This window comes from Pongo abelii, chromosome 19, assembly GCF_028885655.2.
Source record: "Pongo abelii isolate AG06213 chromosome 19, NHGRI_mPonAbe1-v2.0_pri, whole genome shotgun sequence".
NCBI lineage: Eukaryota > Metazoa > Chordata > Mammalia > Primates > Hominidae > Pongo > Pongo abelii.
In genome coordinates this window covers 72729857-72748865 of record NC_072004.2, presented here as the reverse complement: position 1 = coordinate 72748865, position 19009 = coordinate 72729857, and the positions used below count along the sequence as shown (strand labels likewise).

Genomic DNA, 19009 nt, shown 5'->3' with positions numbered 1-19009 from the left:
TAGGCGCCTGCCACCACACCTGGCTAATTTTTGTATTTTTACTAGAGACAGGGTTTCACCATGTTGGCCAGGCTGATCTCGAACTCCTGACCTTAGGTGATCCACCCACCTCGGCCTCCCAAAGTGCTGGGATTACAGGCATGAGCCACCATGCCCAGCCTAAGTCAACACTTACGTGAAATGACCTGCAGACGGAGCAATTATAGCATCCGAACTATCTTGACATTCTCTGTAGCTATGAAATTCCTTTGAGATTTTAAAAAAAAAAAAAGTAAAGCAAATTATATTGTAAATTAATGGAGTAAGATGGCATGGAAAAAATTCTGTCCCTAGACCAGGTCCGGTGGCTCACGCCTGTAATCCCTGCACTTTGGGAGGCTGAGGCAGGTGGATTGCTTGAGTCTAGGAGTTTAAGACCAGCCTGAGCAACATGGTGAAACCTCATCTCCACAAAAAATACAAAAATTAGTTGGGCATAGTGGCACATGCCTGTAGTCCCAGCTACTCATGGGGCTGAGGTGAGAGAATCAACTGAGCTCAGGAAGTCAAGGGTGCAGTGAGCTGTGATCATGCCACTGCACTTTAGCCTGGGCAACAGAGTGAGACCCTGCCTCAAAAAAAAAAAAAAAAAAAAAAAAGGCCAGGCACAGTGGCTTACGCCTATAATACCAGTACTTTGAGAGAGCTGAGCCGGGCAGATCGCTTGAGATTAGGAGTTCAAGATCAGCCTGGCCAACATGGCAAAACCTCATCTCTACTAAAAATACAAAAATTAGCTGGGCATGCTGGCGTGCATCTGCAGTCCCAGCTACTCAGGAGACTGAGGCAGGAGAATCGCTTGAACCCTGGAGGTGAAGGTTGCAGTGAGCTGTGATTGTGCCACTGCACTCCAGCCTGGGTGGCAACACAAGACTCTGTCTCAAAAAAAAGATCTGTCTCTAAGGCAGAATTTCAGAAAATTTAAGGACATAGCATCTATACTAAGTATGGAGACTCACTGTCCCAGAATAATATGGCATTTATAAACCATGAGTCCTTAAGAGTTATTTTTCCCCAAGTTAAGGAAATTATGGTCCTTTTTTTTCAGTTTTTAGTTTTTTAAAGACGTTGGGTCTCACTAAGTTGGCCAGGCTGGTCTTCAAATTCTGGGGTCAAGCAATCCTCCTGCCTCGGCCTCCCAAAGTGTTGGGATTACAGGCATGAGCCATTGTATCTGGCCACAACTGTGGTTCTGACGGTATTTTTTTTAATGAATTTAGGGCCAGGCACAGTGGTTCACACCTGTAATCTCAGCACTTTGAGAGGCTGAGGTGGGTGGATCACCTGAGGTCAGGAGTTCAAGACCAGCCTGGCCAACATGGCGAAACCCCATCTCTACTAAAAACACACACAAAAAAATTAGCCGGGTGTGGTGGCAGGTACCTGTAATCCCAACTACTCGGGTGGCTGGAGAATCACTTGAACCTGGGAGGCAGAAGTTGCCGTGCTCCAAGATTGCACCATTGTACTCCAGCCTGGGCGTGGAGTGAGACTCGGTCAGAAAAAAAAAAAAGAGGAAAAGAATTTAGTGGCTCACGCCTCTAATCCCAGCACTTGGGAAGGTTGAGATGGGCAGATCCCTTGAGTCCAGGAGTTCCAGGCCAGCCTGGGCAACATGGCAAAACCCCGTCTCTACAAAGAATACAAAAAATTAGCCAGGTATGGTGGCGCATGCCTGTAGTCCCAGCTACCCTAGAGGCTGAGGCAGGAGAATCCCCTGAGCCCAGGCAGTCAAGGCTGCAGTGAGCCATGATCATGCCACTGCACTCCAGCCTGGGCAACAGAGTGAGACCCCCCGTCTGAACAACAAAAATAAAAATAAAAATGAATTCAGGCTATTTCTAATTGAATAAAATAGCCCCTAACATTATTAAAATTAACTGTGTTGAGGTAGACTAAAAAGGATTTGTATTTCACTATTCTGAACTTTAAGACTCAACACTTGGGCAGCATGGCTGTGCACTTCTGGTAGAGGCATGCCTCTCTTACCCTTCACAGATTTTCTTGACTCTGTTTTTCAGCTGATCGCCTTGGAAGAAAATGATAAACACAGACTTGTGCACGTAGTCGCCCTAGGCCGCAGAATAAAAAAACAAGAGTTCAGACTTCTGTATCTGGATGAAAACCTCTTAAATAACCCACTTTTTTGGTGATGTAAGAACAACAGGCATCCTTTAAGGACATGGCAGTCCTGCACTTTAATCATTGCCCTCACTCCATTTCCTAAGCTTCACTACAAGAACATCTGCCCTATAATCTCTAATTCACAAAAATTTTTCTCTATTTGTTTTTTTGACTCAACCAGGAGCTTGAAGCTAAGATGATGCTCCTCTTAGCACTGTTTAGACTTATTTACCAATTCAGCTTTAAATTTTATATTGCCTGAATGATGAAAGTATAGGAGAGAAAAGAGAAGGAAGCCATTTCTGTCTGTTCTGGGACTTAGAAATTCTTAGATAAAAGGGGCTGAATAACTACAAGGAACTGAGTCCCTGGAAAGAATGCTGATACAGAATCTCACAATTCAAGCTAATCTGGACTTTATGGGGCAGGGAGGAAGGTAATCCATTCCAAATACCAAATTTATACCTGAAGTATGATGCAAGGACTGGAAGGAAAGATCAGAAAAAAAGGTATATGGCGTGTTAACCAGGATTGTCTCCGGTTGCCTGTATTTTCTCATAGTCATACACAGCATGTAGAGCTTTTATAATAACAAACAAAACTTTAGAAGGATAAAAGGGGATGAGGAGTGAAGAAAATGAGGCTCAAGGGTCTGAAATCCCTAAATTCTATAGGCTAAACTAGAACCCATTCTTTGTGCAGCCTGCTCTGTTACAGATATCCAGGGTCCCCATTTCTGGATTTGTTGATAAAATAACCTTTCTGTTGCCAAGAGGAAACTTGACTGAATATTCCTGAGAAAAGTTCCTCATTAATGTGACTGCAAATTACAATGTTTCCACAACCCGATAGCCTTTGGCAAGATTGTGAAACTACACCTCTAGGCAGGGGGTTCACCTGAAGTGTCACCACACTCCTCCAAGGCATAGAGGATGAAAGCCCTGCAGCTGCACAGCCCACCCAATCTGAGAAATCTCACAATTCAATCTCTCTTTTTAGGTAGAGAACACTAATTTAAGAAATTCACAAGATAATTTAGAACAGAAAAACTAACTTTAGGTTTCTAAATAATACTAGTGCAAAAGCAAAGTAAAATTTTTGCAGTACATTTATCTTTACTTGTACTCCCTGAAATCAGGACTCACCATACCTAAATGCAGGTTTAATCGTTTAAATGCAGGTTTAAACGATAAACTCTGTTCCATTATGGCAAATGCCATATGTTCCATTATGTTCCATTATGGCAAATGCCAAGATGTTAAACTGTTTCTACTTCCTGAAGTACTGGGTGGGGAAGATCATCCTATTTTGTGCGATATCTATTCTTAAACTAAGTTTCTAATCCTTCCAACAAACAAACAGAAAAACTTTACCAAGTAAAATTTCATCAGCTTATTAAGATCACAGTCTAGGAAATCTCTCCTTCTCTTTTTATACATGAATATTACCAAACTTGGGGCTGGGCATGGTGGCTCATGCCTATAATCCCAACACTTTGGGAGGCTGAGGCAGGCGGATCACTTGAGATCAGAAGTTCAAGACCAGCCTGGGCAACATGGTAAAACACTGTTTGTACTGAAAATACAGAAAAAAATTAGCCGGGCATCATGGCGCACGCCTGTAATCCCCAGCTACTCGGGAGGCTGAGGCAGGAGAATTGCTTGAACCCAGGAAGTGGAGGTTGTGGTGAGCCGAGATTGCGCCACTGCACTCCAGCCTGGACAAAAGAGTGAGACTCCGCCTCAAAAAAAAAAAAAATTACCAAATTTGGAACCAGGTGTCTTGCTTTAAAGTTAATTTTCATAAAAGGCAAATGAGTGAAAATAAAAATTTCCAATCAGAATAACATCTACATGGGTAAATTTGAAAATACGTATATGTCATGTATACATCATACATCCATATGTATATATGACAGGAATTAACTTAGAGGAAGTACTTCAAATTCTCCAATTAGAGCAGAGATAAAGATAATGGCTCCTCTGTAGAAGCGCTGGATTCAGGTGGCCCCATGCTACGTTACTGCTCTGGGCTCCCTTTACAAGACCTACTCCACAGGATGCAATCTCCTTGTCTTACAGTCACAGGATCCTCCAGGGGGTTCTCGATTTCAGCCTGTCGCAGGAACACATTTCCCCGGCATACCCGCCAAAGCATGCGCTCAAAAGTAGGGATGCGCTCCCGGTTAATGACACCAGCCACGAAGCTGTGGGGAGAAGAGGCAGATTGGAAACTCTATTCCATGTCATGGGATGGAAGGTTTTAATACAAGTCTTTTTATATATATATATATATACACATATATATATATATATATTTTTTTATTATACTTTAAGTTCTAGGGTACATGTGCACAACGTGCAGGTTTGTTACATATGTATACATGTGCCATGTTGGTGTGCTGCACCCATTAACTTGTCATTCACATTAGGTATATCTCCTAATGCTCTCCCCCCCCCTCCCCCCACCCCACAACAGGCCCCACTGTGTGATGTTCCCCTTCCTGTGTCCAAGTGTTCTCATTGTTCAATTTCCACCTATGAGGGAGAACATGCGGTGTTTGGTTTTTTGTCCTTGTGATAGTTTGCTGAGAATGATGGTTTCCAGCTTCATCCATGTCCCTACAAAGGACAGGAACTCATCATTTTTTATGGCTGCATAGTATTCCATTGTGTATATGTGCCACACTTTCTTAATCCAGTCTATCATTGATGGACATTTGGGTTGGTTTAATACAAGTCTTATTCCCAGCTTCACTTATGGACCCAGCAGAGAGCTGAGAGAGCAACTCAGGCATGTATCCAGAGTTGTAGGACTATCTCAATAGGCTCAGAAGAGGGCATATCCTGGTAGCAAGTGAATCCCCAGTCTCACTGCTCTTCTGAACAGCAGAGATGAACATGGCCCCACTGAATACAGAAAAGTTGATATGGCACTTACCCAAGTCTTAAAGGCGTGCCTCTTCCCATCTCACTTGGTTCCAAGAGGGATGAGGACTCTTCCAACAAGTCTGGATCCGCCATCTGCTGATGATGCAATTCAGCCTGAATTCACAAATCAATTAATATCTAATGAAAATAGTTAGTGGCATGCAGGGAACGAGGAGCCAGGAGACAGGTTCAGAAAATAAGGATGAAAAAGAAAACAAACCACCAAAAGACAAGATATATCCATAAAAAGACAAGAAGAATAGGGGACGAAAACAAAGAAAATAAATTTGAAGTAAAGAAAGCATAATTGCCCCAGTAAAGCATCTGGGGAAATGGTTTTAGAAATAAGGAGCAAAAGGAAAAAAAATTAAGCGATGGTGACATGTATAAATCTGTTACTTGGTGGAAGCCATTTTCTCTCCTACGTTTCCCTGAATGAATGATGAAAGTGTCAGGAAATACCTCTGCATGTAGATAGGAAGCTAAAATATCTCTTCCTTCTGTGCAATAATGAAGAGGCTCTGCAGATACTCTCAACATTTAATTTCTAGGCAGCTACAAAGTAGAATTTTCCCTATGTGAGAATGTGAAAGATAGAGGCTCTCTTTCCAAGGAAGAAGAAAGGCACTGCCACTGTCTTTGAATGCTGTGAAGTCTGGAGAAAGACAGAAGGGACAGCTCCAGATATCTACGTTTCCAGCCCCTTTAAAATTCAGAACATGAGAACTTTCAGCATGGCCACTTATAGAATGCTCCAAGCCACGGGATTTAAAGAGTATTTATGTCTTCAAAAGGATAAGAAGCACAACAGCTGGGCAGGCCTGTAAAAACATATCTGAATGTCTCATTTTCTGACTAGGAATCTTCTAAATAAGTTCACATAGGCTTTACAGTTGTAGGATTCTTGAGAACACAGCTCAAGAATCAAGTAAAGTGAAGGAAAAACAACAGATAATAAACCAAACTAGAGCTCATGGGCTGGTTTAATTGGTAAGATTTAAAATGACTTCCACCATGACAGTTTATACAATGAAATGAAGAAGGATCTTCCCACACGCGGGTCTACATTTCCTAGCCTCTCTCTACCCAACTCATCCTACCACCCTTTACTCCCATCAGAAAGGAGAAGCTGCTCCGAAAAACAAAACAAAACAAAACAAAAACAAAAACAAGTCCAATCAACTTCTCCATTGCCTCATCTCCCCAACTCTAATATCCAGGCAATACTTGTTTGACCAAAAACTAGGAGTAAACCAGAACAATCATTCTCTTCAAAAGCACAATAAGACAAGAAGTCAGAAGAGTTTTTCTCTATCATTTTCATTCCAAATTTCAATTTGATTTCACCCCTGTCAGCCATACTCTTAAAAAGTGGCACAGGGACCATAACTTGATAAAGTCGTGGGATCACAAACATAGCAAAATGGGGGAAAAACTGTGTATAAACCAGACGATAAGTCTGAAGGCCTAAAAAATAGAAAGCAATCATTTTGGGAAGTAAGGATCAACACCAGAAGCGCAGAGAAATACTGTCATGAGATTGGAAAAGTTTAAGACGAGATTATGGAGACACTGGTTACCACTTGCTGTTACATGGAAGTTGAGGGGGTTCTTTTGGTTTCTACTTGCAATCAAATCAGCTGACTGCAAGCAACTTGTTTTCAGGATCCCGATGATTACAACATTTAAACTTGTTCTTGGTTTATCCCTTGGCAAAAACCAGTGAGCCTGACTGCTACTCACAAGACTCCATCCTACTTGCCTGCATGTCTCACAAGACGTGGTTTAAGTCAACCCTAAATATCGGACTCAATGCAAACACATGTGCTCTAAAGTGGACAACTGATGGAAAAGCAAACAGTACTTAGCAACTAGACTACTTCAAAGACTCTATCTAGGACTCTCTGAGAATAAAAAACAACAAAATTAAAATTCAACAGAAACTTGCAATAATATTTGAACTCTAATTTCACCACTTCATACTTAAGAATTCTATCTTAGAAAAGTTACAAATTTTTAAGTAAAATTGTGCCTGGTGAGAAACTAGGATGACTAGAACCACTTACAAACTGAAGGCCTTTAAAGCAGTATCTAAAACCATGTGGTTGAGAGTATCTAAATCTTAGAGCAGGGGTGTCAGATCTTTTGGCTTCCCTGGGCCACACTGGAAGAAGAAGAACTGTCTTGGGTCACACATAAAATACACTATAATGATAACTAATGAGCTAAAAAAAAAATTGCAAAAAAATCTCATAATGTTTTGAGAAAGTTTACAAATTTGTGTTGGGCCACATTCAAAGCTGTCCTGGGCCACATGAGGCCTGAGGGCCATGGGCTGGACAAGCTTGTCTTAAGGGTATCTGGGTTTTCTAATAACAACATTGTGAATATTCCTCTACATTACTTGCTATGCCCTCTGGTTTCTCCATTCAGATACTGAAAACCATGCCTTACAAAAACGAAGTAGAAGAACTTCAGTTCTGTTTCAACAGCAATTAAGTATAAATAGCACATCCAGTTCAAGCTATGTCAATTACCAAGAACAAACAATTACTGCCATCTACGTTGAGAAAAAAATTATATTTCATTACTTAAGGTATTCACTCAGGCCCCAAAGGAAATGGCAGATGGGAAAAAAATAAAGAAAGCAGATGGATGGAAAACTGAGAAGGAAAGGAAAGCAGGGATCTGCATGCCATTAACCATTACTTTTCCAGTCTTCTTTATGTTCTGATATGTTATGGTGCTTATGGTAAAAGATGCAGAGAAATCTCTCCAGCTCTTACAGTTCTTCATAAGCAAGAAGACTGAGAAAAGGATAATCATTAACAAGTCATTTTAAATGCCCTAGATAAGAAATGACTAAGTCAAATTTGTAATCATCTTTAATCATAAGACTATTCAATATGTTTATTTTTCACCTTACATGCACCCTGCTAATCATAATTCCTATGCCTAAATATAGAATCATTTTCTGATTTAGCCATTTTTGCTAACTCATTACTGTGAATTATTGATTGTAGTCATCAAATTATACAAAATAAGGGTTTAAAACTGGTAGTGTTTTAGGCCCTTTGCAAATATTATAATTTCAGACATAGAAGAAAATCTCATTAAAAATCCTAAGTTTCCAACATTTGAGGGTCCCAAGTGTCCTATCTTTTGTATTATTTGAAGTGCACTCGCATGTGCAGATGCAAAGTTGTGGCAGTGACACCTGAGCCTGCTGCTAGGCAGCAGCAGGGCAAGGTCTATGGAAAGGAACCTGGCTGAGGCTGTGAGCTAGAGCAAGAACAGGCAAGGCAGAGAGGTTCTTGCCAGGACACTTCTTGCAATGCAGTGAGACTGCTGGGAATGGAAGGGGAATTGATGACAAAAGCAGCGTGAGAACCTCTCATAGCCACGGCCTTGTGCTCTAAGTATTTCCAGAGATTAGAAAAAAAAAAGTTTTGAATAAAATAGGAGGGGGAGGCTGGGTGCGGTGGCTCACACCTATAATTCCAGAACTTTGGGAGGCTGAGGCAGTTGGATCACGAGGTCAGAGTTCGAGACCAGCCTGGCCAATATGGTGAAACACCCGTCTCTACTAGAACTACAAAAATTAGCTGGGCATGGTGGTGCACACCTATAGTCACAGCTGCTCGGGAGTCTGCGGCAGGAGAATCGCTTGAACCCGGGAGGCAGCGGTTGCAGTGAGCCAAGATCGCACCACTGCACTCCAGCCTGGATGACAAAGCGAGACTCTGCCTCCAAAAATAAAAAATAAAATAAAAAATAAGAGAGACGAAACAACCCAGCATGAATAGGGCACAAAGATCATGAAGACTTAGAGTCTGCCTTCTCAAAATAGGCATTTAGTGTTTAGACTTATTATTCACAAAATAAAATTCCTAAATCCATAAATTATGATTTTAAAATATCATTTTTCCAAGTGGTTCCTCTTATTTTCATTTTTATTAAGCTCTTTTCATTAGAAAATTAATAGTTTAAATAATTATTTCCCTTAAGGGAATTCATCTATCAGTCTTTATTCAGAATTTCTCCAAAAATGAACCATAATAGGAAGCTGGCTCTCATTCTTAAACTTACGAGGTCTTGAAAAACATTTTCATATGAGATAGCAATATCTCAGCAGTAAACTAAACAGTATATCAAAAGGGAAAAAAATGGGGACAGGGAAGGTAAAAGAATTAAGCTCCAAATAATGCTAAAATAATGCTAAAAGGTAGCTGAGCTCTGACTACAAGGCCAGGTTTACATCAGATCTGTGGGTAGCAGCTTGGACATGTTTAGAAAAGCACACATCTGTGAGCATATGAAAGCGTCATGTTCTGAGGTGTTTCTTAAGACTGAATGATACATTCTTTGAACACAGGGACCATGTCTTACTCATCTTGTGTCTCACAATGAGTAGGTGCTCATTATATGCTCAGTGAATTAGCGAACAAAAATACAATAATGTCTGGGCAGTGAGCATGCTGGAATTCCAGGTTCATTAAAAACATACGGCTTAAGTGGCGATGCCTATTGCAAAAGACCTTAAACACTTAGAGTTAATCACACTGTCCCACACCCTCTAACGTGATGTCATTAGGGACTGGCGAAAGAAGTTATCACTAGTCTCAAAATTCTCGACTCCGTGAGCAAGCTAAATAAATATTTGTACCTTCTGATTTTTGAAAGGACCAGGCAATTAAATTCATATGAGTTTTTCCCCTTTCCCTTGCCACAGCAGATCCTTTTAATTAAATGGCTTCTCTGAGTCAAATCCTTAAATTAGTGAGGAATGTATCACATCCTCAGCAGACCTTCTCTAGCCCAGCAGTTTTCAAACTAGCATGCCTCAGGATCACCTGGTAAATACAGACTGCTAGGCCTAACTCCCACAGCGTCTGATTCAGTAGGTCTAGGGTGGAGACTGATAATTCATACTTCTGACAAGATTACAGGTGAGTCTGCTGCTGTTGTTTGAAAAACCCCTGCTCCAGTCTAGAGAATTATGGATATTTGATCTCCCCTCAAAAGAGAAAAATTTCTGAGATGAAGCAGTTAAAAACAATTTTTTTTTTTTGAAATGGAGTCTTGCTCTTTCGCCCAGGCTAGAGTGCAGCGGCGCGATCTCAGCTCACTATAACCTCCGCCTCCCAGGTTCAAGCGATTCTCCTGCCTCAGCCTCATGAGTAGCTGGGATTATAGGCACTCGCCACCATGCCTGGCTAATTTTTGTATTTTTAGTAGAGACAGGGTTTCACCATGTTGGTCAGGCTGGTCTTGAACTCCTGACCTCATGATCCCCCTGCCTCGGCCTCCCAAAGTGCTGGGATTATAGGCGTGAGCCACCGCGCCTGGCCTAAAAACAATTAAAAAAAAATAAAAACTACATATATAAATTTAAAGTACAACTGAGAACACAGCAGATGCTAACTAAAATGGGACTCTACCAGGCGCAGTGGCTCACACCTGTAATCCCAGCACTTTGGGAGACAGAGGTGGATGGATCACTTGAGGCTAGGGGTTCGAGACCAGCCTGGCCAACATGGTGAAACCCTGTCTCTACTGAAAATACAAAAATTAGCTGGGGGGGGTGGTGAGCACCTGTAATCCCAGCACTCGGGAGGCTGAGGCAGGAGAATTGCTTGAGCTTGGGAGGTGGAGGTTGCAGTGAGCTAAGATCACTGCACTGCACTCCAGCCTGGGCAACACAATGAAACTTTGTCTCAAAAAAAAAAAATGGGCCTCTATATTTAAAAGCTTTGCCAAGTTTTCTTGTTGAGCAAAGGAATTAAAGAACTTTATGGGAAGGCACATTGAACAGTGACTGTAACAAGCCCTAAAGTGTCTAATATTGTCAATCTGGTGGCAAAGACACCTGTCAAGAAGACAGTTACTGTACTTTAGGCCATCAGAAAAACCACATCCAAGTTGAAAGCTAAGACTCCTCCCCAGGCTGAGTTAGGAGAAGGGAGCCTTCTGCAAGCCTTGCTCCAGATCCTTTCCATGGAGTCACCTCAGCACATTGTCACCTGGACTAAGTCATCTACATTTTTTTTTTGAGACAGTCTTGCTCTGTCCCCCAGGCTGGCGTAAAGTGGCTTAATCTCTGCTCACTGCAACCTCTGCCTCCTGGGCTCAAGCAATCCCCTCACCTCAGCCTCCCAGGTAGCTGGAACTACAGGTGTGTACCATGATGCCTGCCTAATTTTTGTATTTTTTGTAGAGACGGGGTTTCACCATGTTGCCCAGGCTGATCTCGAACTCCTAGGCTCAAGTGATCTGCCCACTTCACCCTCCCAAAGTACCAGGATTACAGGTGTGAGCCACCATGCCCAACCAAGTCACCTACTTCTTTTTTTTTTTTTTTTTTTTGAGACAGAGTCTTGCTCTGTCACCCAGGCTGGAGTGCAGTGGCACCATCTCGGCTCACTGTAAGCTCCGCCTCCCGGGTTCACGCCATTCTTCTGCCTCAGCCTCCTGATTAGCTGGGACTACAGGCACCCGCCACCATGTCCGGCTAATTTTTTGTATTTTTTTAGTAGAGACGGGGTTTCACCATGTTAGCCAGGATGGTCTCGATCACCTGACCTCGTGATCCACCCGCCTCAGCCTCCCAAAGTGCTGGGATTACAGGCGTGAGCCACCGCGCCCAGCCTACATTTTTTTTTTTTGAGGTAGAGTCTCACTCTGTCGCCCAGGCTGGAGTGTAGTGGAGCGATCTCAGCTCACTGCAATGTCCACCTCCCAGGTTCAAATGATTTTCCTGCCTCAGCCTCTCGAGTAGCTGGGATTACAGGCACCCACAACCTCACCCGGCTAGTTTTTGTATTTTTAGTAGAGACCGGGTTTCACCATGTTGGCCAGGCTGATCTCGAACTCCTGACCTCAGGTGATCCACCTGCCTCGGCCTCCCAAAGTGCAAGGACTACAGGCATGAGCCACCATGCCTGGCCTCACCTACATATTTAACCCAAGAACTTACTAACATTTTTCCCTCTAAGGTAATGCATCTAAGTTTATGTGATAATCCAGAAGTTTCAAACAAGCATCCTACCAATATTTTCCATACGATAAATACAATGAAAAACTCTTGAAAAATTAGTGTGATGTGTGCTATCTGAAGTACTAAAAAATGTGCTCGAAGGTTTATAAGCAAACATAGGGAATGAAATAAAAATTTGATGACAAAAGGTTTGGTGATTAAACCTTTGTTATAATTTTGTCTATAACCAAATGTTTGTTTCTTCAGCTTTGACCTTAAGCATATACTTACCTTATAAGTATAAATATAATGTAAAAATTTATACTAACTATGTTTATACAACTACTTCAGGGTTCCTTTCCTCATATTGAGATGAAAAATTGAAGAAAATGTGAAAAAATGCAAAACCATGGCTGGTTGTGTACTGCATGAAAAATGGAACATAATCTCACATTTCTTTAACTAAAACAGGGCGCAAAAATGGCATTGCTTCCAAACTAGCAAATTAAAATAATTACTGGAATAAAAATATGGCCCACTTGTGTGAGTGTAATATCAGCTGCTCAAATACTAAAAGAAACAATAGTCTGACCTCATCAAAAAATTGCTGAGTTTTGCGAAGTATAAATTTTAATTCAGTCAGTTCCAGGAAGTTTCTCTTCAGAGCTTCCTGGTTTGTGTTGATTTCCTTCAGTTCATTTTCAATCTTCTCAAAATTGGCCTAGAGGAAAAAAGAAAATATATTAAGCTAAGCTCAATATGTTTGCTCTGAAAGACATTAAATGAATTCATCCCACAGAACTGTTGCCAAGCCGATAGTTCAAAGAGATCTTGGACTTGCCTAGCAAATACTGTGATTTTACTAGAGCAATTTTCTTTATGGAAATTTTTTTGCTTAAAATAATCTTTCCTGGGCCGAGGCGGGTGGATCACTTGAGGTCAGGAGTTCGAGACCCGCCTGACCAAAATGGTGAAACCACGTCTCTACTAAAAATACAAAATTAGCTGGGCGTGTTGGCACATGACTGTAGTCCCAGCTACTTGGGAGGCTGAAGCAGGAGAATCACTTGAACCCGGGAGGTGGAGGTTGCAGTAAGCCAAGATCACATCATTGTACTTCAGCCTGGGCAACAAGAGCAAAACTTCGTCTCATAAATAAATAAATAAATAAATAGTCTTTCCTGGCCGGGCACGGTGACTCACTCCTGTAATCCCAGCACTTAGGGAGTCTAAGGTGGGTGGCTCATCTGAGGTCAGGAGTTCAAGACCAGCCTGGCCAAACATGGCGAAACCCCTTCTCTACTAAAAATACAGAAAAACATTAGCTGGGTGCAGTGGTGCATGCCTGTAATCCCAGCTACTTGGGAGGCTGAGGCAGGAGAATGGCTTGAACCCGGGAGGCGGAGGTTGCAGTGAGCCAAGATCGCACCACTGCACTCCAGGCTGGGTGAGAGAGCAAGACTCTGTCTGAAAAAAAAAAAAAAAATAGTCTTTCCTTTCTAAGTCATTGTGGAAGTAAAAAAAAAAATAGTCTTTCTTTGTTTCCATTCTATTGTATACTTGGTAACTTTCTCAGGCGATTTCAGATGGATAAAATAATTACTGAGAAGTCTACTGGCTGCCCATTTAGTCTGCAAGATTAACCAACTAGTAGATAGGCCAGGTGTGGTAGTTCACACCTGTAATCCCAGTACTTTGGGAGGCTGAGGCAGGTGGATTGCTTGCGGTCAGGAGTTCGAGATCAAGCTGGCCAACATAGGAAAACCCCATCTCTACAAAAAATACAAAAAAATTAGCCAGGCATGTTGGCACACAGCTATCGTCTCAGCTACTCTGGAGGCTGAGGTACTAGAACTGCTTGAGCCTGGGAGGCAGGGGTTGCAGTGAGCCAAGATGGGGTCACTGTACTCCAGCCTAGGTGACAGCTATGTCTCAAAAATAAAATAAAATAAAATAGTAGATAACGTACTCCAATAAGGTTTCAATAAACCAATAAACATTTACTTAGTGGCATATAATACTGTTTGAGTGCTGTTTGTTACCATAAAAGAGGGGATTCATATGGTCTGGCCATAAAAAAAGAATAAAATCATGTCATTTGCAGCAACATGGACAGAACTGGAGGTCATTATGTTAAGCGAAATAAGCAGGGCACAGACAAATAATACAAGTTTTCACTCATATGTGGGAGCTAAAAAAGTTGATCTCATAGAGATAGAGAGTGGAATGATAGATACCAGAGGCTATGAAGGGTGTGTGGGTTTGTCGGGGGATAAGAGAGGTTGGTTAATGTGGACAAACATACAGTTAGATAGAAGGCATAAGTTCTAATGCTCAATAGCAGAGTAGGGTGCCTGTAGTTAACAGCAATGTACTGTATATATTTCAAAATAGCTAGAAGAGAAGAATTGAAATGTTCCCAACATATAGAAATGGTAAATACTCAAGGTGATGGATACTCCAAATACTCTGACTTTATCATTACACATTCTATGTATATACCAAAATATCACATGTACACCATAAATGTGTACAAATATTATCTATCAAAATCCCACCTACAAGAAACTTACAATCAGTAGATAATGCTGACAAAGTTAGCAAGAATTACTTTACTCTCTATCTGCTCAGGAAAGTAATTTCTGCGTTCAAGTAGAAAGAAACTTTTCTGGTTTTCCCAGAAGTGTTTACCTCTAAGTCAATCATGTCCCGGGGGAAGGGAACCTCTGGGTTTTCACCGGTGTCCATAATCGGAATGTTAGCTTTTCTTATCTCTTTCTCAACAAATCCTAAAATGACAGAATCAAAACATTCATATCTAACTGCACATGCTCGAAATTGCCATTATTTAAGAAAAAGAATTAATATCTAAGACCTGGCTACAAAAAGTTTTATTCAAAAAAGATACTTTATATATATATAAAAGATATAATATCTTTTAATATGAAAGAAGCACCTTTTTTCTCCACATCCCTCTTTCTCTTTCCTCACATTCTCTAAAGCTACTCCAAAGGGTGGTCATCCCACAACTGCCTTCTTTCCTTCTTCAGGTCTTAACACTGGCCTTCAAGGCCACACCTCTCCTCCATACGCAAATGCCACTCCAAAGTATGACAGTTCTGCATATAGATATTATTGGCAAAGCAGAGTTATGAAGAAGAGTATAATGCAATAGAATATTTGACACTTAACACACTAGTGAGACAACTCTAGATCTAAAGGGGTTCATTAAATTTGAAAACAATCAGGTCAGTTTTAAGCATAAAAAATAAAAATGAAAAAGCAGAACAGGTAATAAGGACCCAAAATACCAGAAGGGAAAAGTGTTTCAGGTAACAACTACAACTGTTTTTTAGAGTGGGGACCAAATTCACTTATCAGCTAACCATAAGCTGGCTTAGTAGAGTGGCAAGATCATGGATTTCTGAGCCAGAGAGAGCAACCTGGCTTCAAATACTGATTCCATCATAACTGTTTATGATCTAGGGCAAGTCATGAAGCCTCTCTGATCTTTAGTTTCCTCAATTATTAAATAAGATAATACCCATCTTGAAGGAATGTTGTGGGGAATGAATAAAGTAATGTATATGAGCAACCTAGCCCTCAAGAGAACTTAGACAAATGTTTAGTTTCCTCCCTTTTTTTTTTTTTTTTGAGACGGAGTCTCGCTCTGTCGCCCAGGCCGGAGTGCAGTGGTGCAATCTCGGCTCACTGCAAGCTCTGCCTCCCAGGTCCATGCCATTCTCCTGCCTCAGCCTCCCGAGTAGCTGGGATTACAGGCACCCGCCACCACGCCCAGCTAATTTTTTGTATTTTTAGTAGAGACGGGGTTTCACCATGTTAGCCAGGATGGTCTCGATCTCCTGACCTCGTGATCCACCCGCCTCAGCCTCCCAAAGTGCTGGGATTACAGGTGTGAGCCACTGGGCCCAGCCAGTTTCTTCCCTCTTAAATAGCTCAAATTAAAAGGTCTCTGCTGACAAAAACTGATGGTGCGCTGGGTCCTATTTCTCAAAATTCTATAATGTAGTTTTGTTATTAAAATCTCACTAAAAAAAACCAGTTTTCAGTTTGCAGCATGTTATTTCAAACGAGGTTTCCATTAAGCACTACTTAGCCCAAAGACCACAAAATCTACTCGTATAAGAGAAATACACCTTAGTATCTTAACTGCAAGATTTTTCCCTTTTCTCTTATAGCATTTTCTTCCTCTATTAAGAGGACTAATGTCACTAATCTAAGACAAATGATTCATTAAAGGAACATTACACAAGACCAAAGTGCACATACGAAGCTTTCGATCCATTTCTTCACATCTTCTAACTTCATTCACAAATTTCCGTTGGAAAACATTCACATCTGGATTTAACTGAAAAATAAAAACACAATACCAAACATTGAAATATTGTATCTATTTCTTCTGTTTCTCAAGCAACACATTCTGCAAAGTGAAAAACTAATTTTGTGTCAATGCATGATGCAACACTAATCAAAATTGTATACTGATCCAAAAAAACTGCTTTATGGCCAGTCACACCAGCTAAGGATAAAAACTTCCTCCCTTGTTGCTGCAACATTACTGGAATGGAGGCAAATTAGGTAAAACACAATGGTACAAAATGTTCTTCCTAGGCCAAAAGTCTCAGTGAGCTTCCTTCCCACCACCTAAAATTTGGGCAATGAATATCACAGAAGCTCTTTCTGGTTTTCCTTCTCTCTTTCTTTACAAGCAGAAGAGGAACTTCTCTTGTTTTTCTGTCCCAAGGCCTTCACCTTCTCAGTGACAGGCTTTAGTTTATTTATTCATACACCACAAATAATTGTTTATTTTTTTTTGAGACAGAGTCTTGCTCTGTCACCAGGCTGGAGTGCAGTGGCGTGATCTCGGCTCACTGCAACCTCCGCCTCCCAGGTTCAAGTGATTCTCCTGCCTCAGCCTCCTGAGTAGCTGGGATTATAGGTGCGCACCACCATGCCCAGCTAATTTTCTTGCATTTTTAGTAGAGACAGGGTTTCACCATGTTGGCCAGGATGGTCTCGAACTCCTGACCTCAGGTGATCCACCCGCCTCGGCCTCCCAAAGTGCTGGGATTGCAGGCATGAGCCACCACGTCTGGCACCATAAGTAATTTTCAAAGCAATATGACAGATGTTCTGGAATATACAAATAAAAACAAAACAAGTAACTACTCACTAAAAAGCTAGCAATCTGGCCGGTCACGGTGGCTCACGCTTGTAATCCCAGCATTTTGGGAGGCCAAGGTGGGCGGATCACCTGAGGTCAGGAGTTCAAGACCAGCCTGGCCAACATGGTGAAACTCCATCTCTACTAAAAATATAAAATTAGCTGGGCGTGGCGTACATCTGTAATCCCAGCTACTCAGGAGGCCAAGGCAGGAGAATCGCTTGAACCCGGGAGGCTGAGGTTGCAGTGAGCCAAAATCATGCCACTGCACTCCAGACTGGGTGACAAGAGTGAGACTCTTGTCTCAAAAAAATAAATAGGCCGGATGCGGTGGCTAACGCCTATAATCCTAGCACTTTGGGAGGCTGAGGCGGGAGGATTATCTGAGCTCAGGAGTTCGAGACCAGCCTGGGCAACAAGGCGAAACCCTGTCTCAACTAAAAATACAAAAAATTAGCCGGGCATGATGGTACATGCCTGTAATCCCAGCTACTCAGCAGGCTGAGGCACAAGAATCAATTGAACCTGGGAGGGAGAGGTTGCAGTGAGCCAAGATCGTGCTATTGCACTCCAGCCTGGGCAACAGAGCGAGACTCTGTCTCAAAAAATAATAATAATAAATTAATTAAATTAAATAAAAAGCTTGCAATCTAATAAAGAAGATGAACCCAACCAATAAAATAGTATGTAGTAAATTCCACAAAAGTAACACAAATAAAGAACTATATTTACTCAACATTTATGAAGCACCAAATAGGTGTCAGATACTGAACCAGGCACTGGGGAAAATACAAAGAATAAGCTATGTCCTAGCTTTGAAAAGTTGAACAACACAATTTATTAGCTTAATCATGTATGTGTGTATATATATTATACGCATACACAGATAGAAACCTACAAACACATTGGCTGGGCGCGGTGGCTCATGCTTGTAATCCTAGCACTTTGGGAGACCGAGGCGGGCAGCTCATGAGGTCAGGAGTTTGAGACAGCCCAGCCAACACAGTGAAACCCCGTCTCTACTGAAAATACAAAAAAATTAGCTGGGCGTGGTGAAGGGCACCTGTAATCCCAGCTACTCGGAAGGCTGAGGCAGAAGAATTGCTTGAACCCGGGAGGCAGAGGTTGCAATGAGCTGAGATCGTGCCACTGCACTCTAGCCTGGGTGACAGAACTAGACTCAGTCTCAAAAAAAAGAAAAAAAAAAAATACAAACACACACATACATATCCATGTATTCAACAGTTCTCTCTTCAAGAACTCAATATATTAATATTAGAGGAATCTAAGGCAAAAATTTTTATTAGCAATTAAGATTAATAATAAGCTATGTCCCAGTCTTCAGCTCTACAGAAGAGACGGACACAAACCAATTATTACAATTTGTTGTGATAAATGCTATTAAAAAGGAAGTAAAAGATGTGGAAAACTGTTGGCAGTTTCTTACAAAGTTAAACATACACCTACCCAACCCATGACTGAGCATTCCACTACTCAGTTACCGTTGACCTTTGAACAATGTGGGTTTGAACTCTGCTGGTCCACTAACACACAGATTTTCCTCCACCTCGGCCAGCCTAAGACAGTAAGACCAACCCCTCCCCTTCCTCCTCCTCAGCCTCCTCAACATAAAGACAGTAAGGATGAAGACCTTCATGATGATCCACTTCCAGTAAATACAGTTTATCTTCCTTATGATTTTCTTAACAGTATTTTCTTTTCTCTACTTTATTGTAAGAATACAGTGTACAATAC

At 41.5% G+C, this 19009-nt stretch overlaps 1 protein-coding gene across 1 annotated transcript in view; it reads right to left on the bottom strand.

Moving 5' to 3' along the window:
• Positions 1–19009, bottom strand: part of ATP6V0A1 (ATPase H+ transporting V0 subunit a1) — a gene marked incomplete at its 5' end in the record, with an annotated part of 63773 nt that overhangs the window by 39824 nt on the left and 4940 nt on the right. The window contains 6 exon segments of the mRNA NM_001133189.1: positions 2029–2111; positions 4243–4369; positions 5104–5186; positions 12662–12790; positions 14761–14858; positions 16360–16438. Of these exon segments, the coding sequence (NP_001126661.1) occupies positions 2029–2111; positions 4243–4369; positions 5104–5186; positions 12662–12790; positions 14761–14858; positions 16360–16438 (599 nt within the window).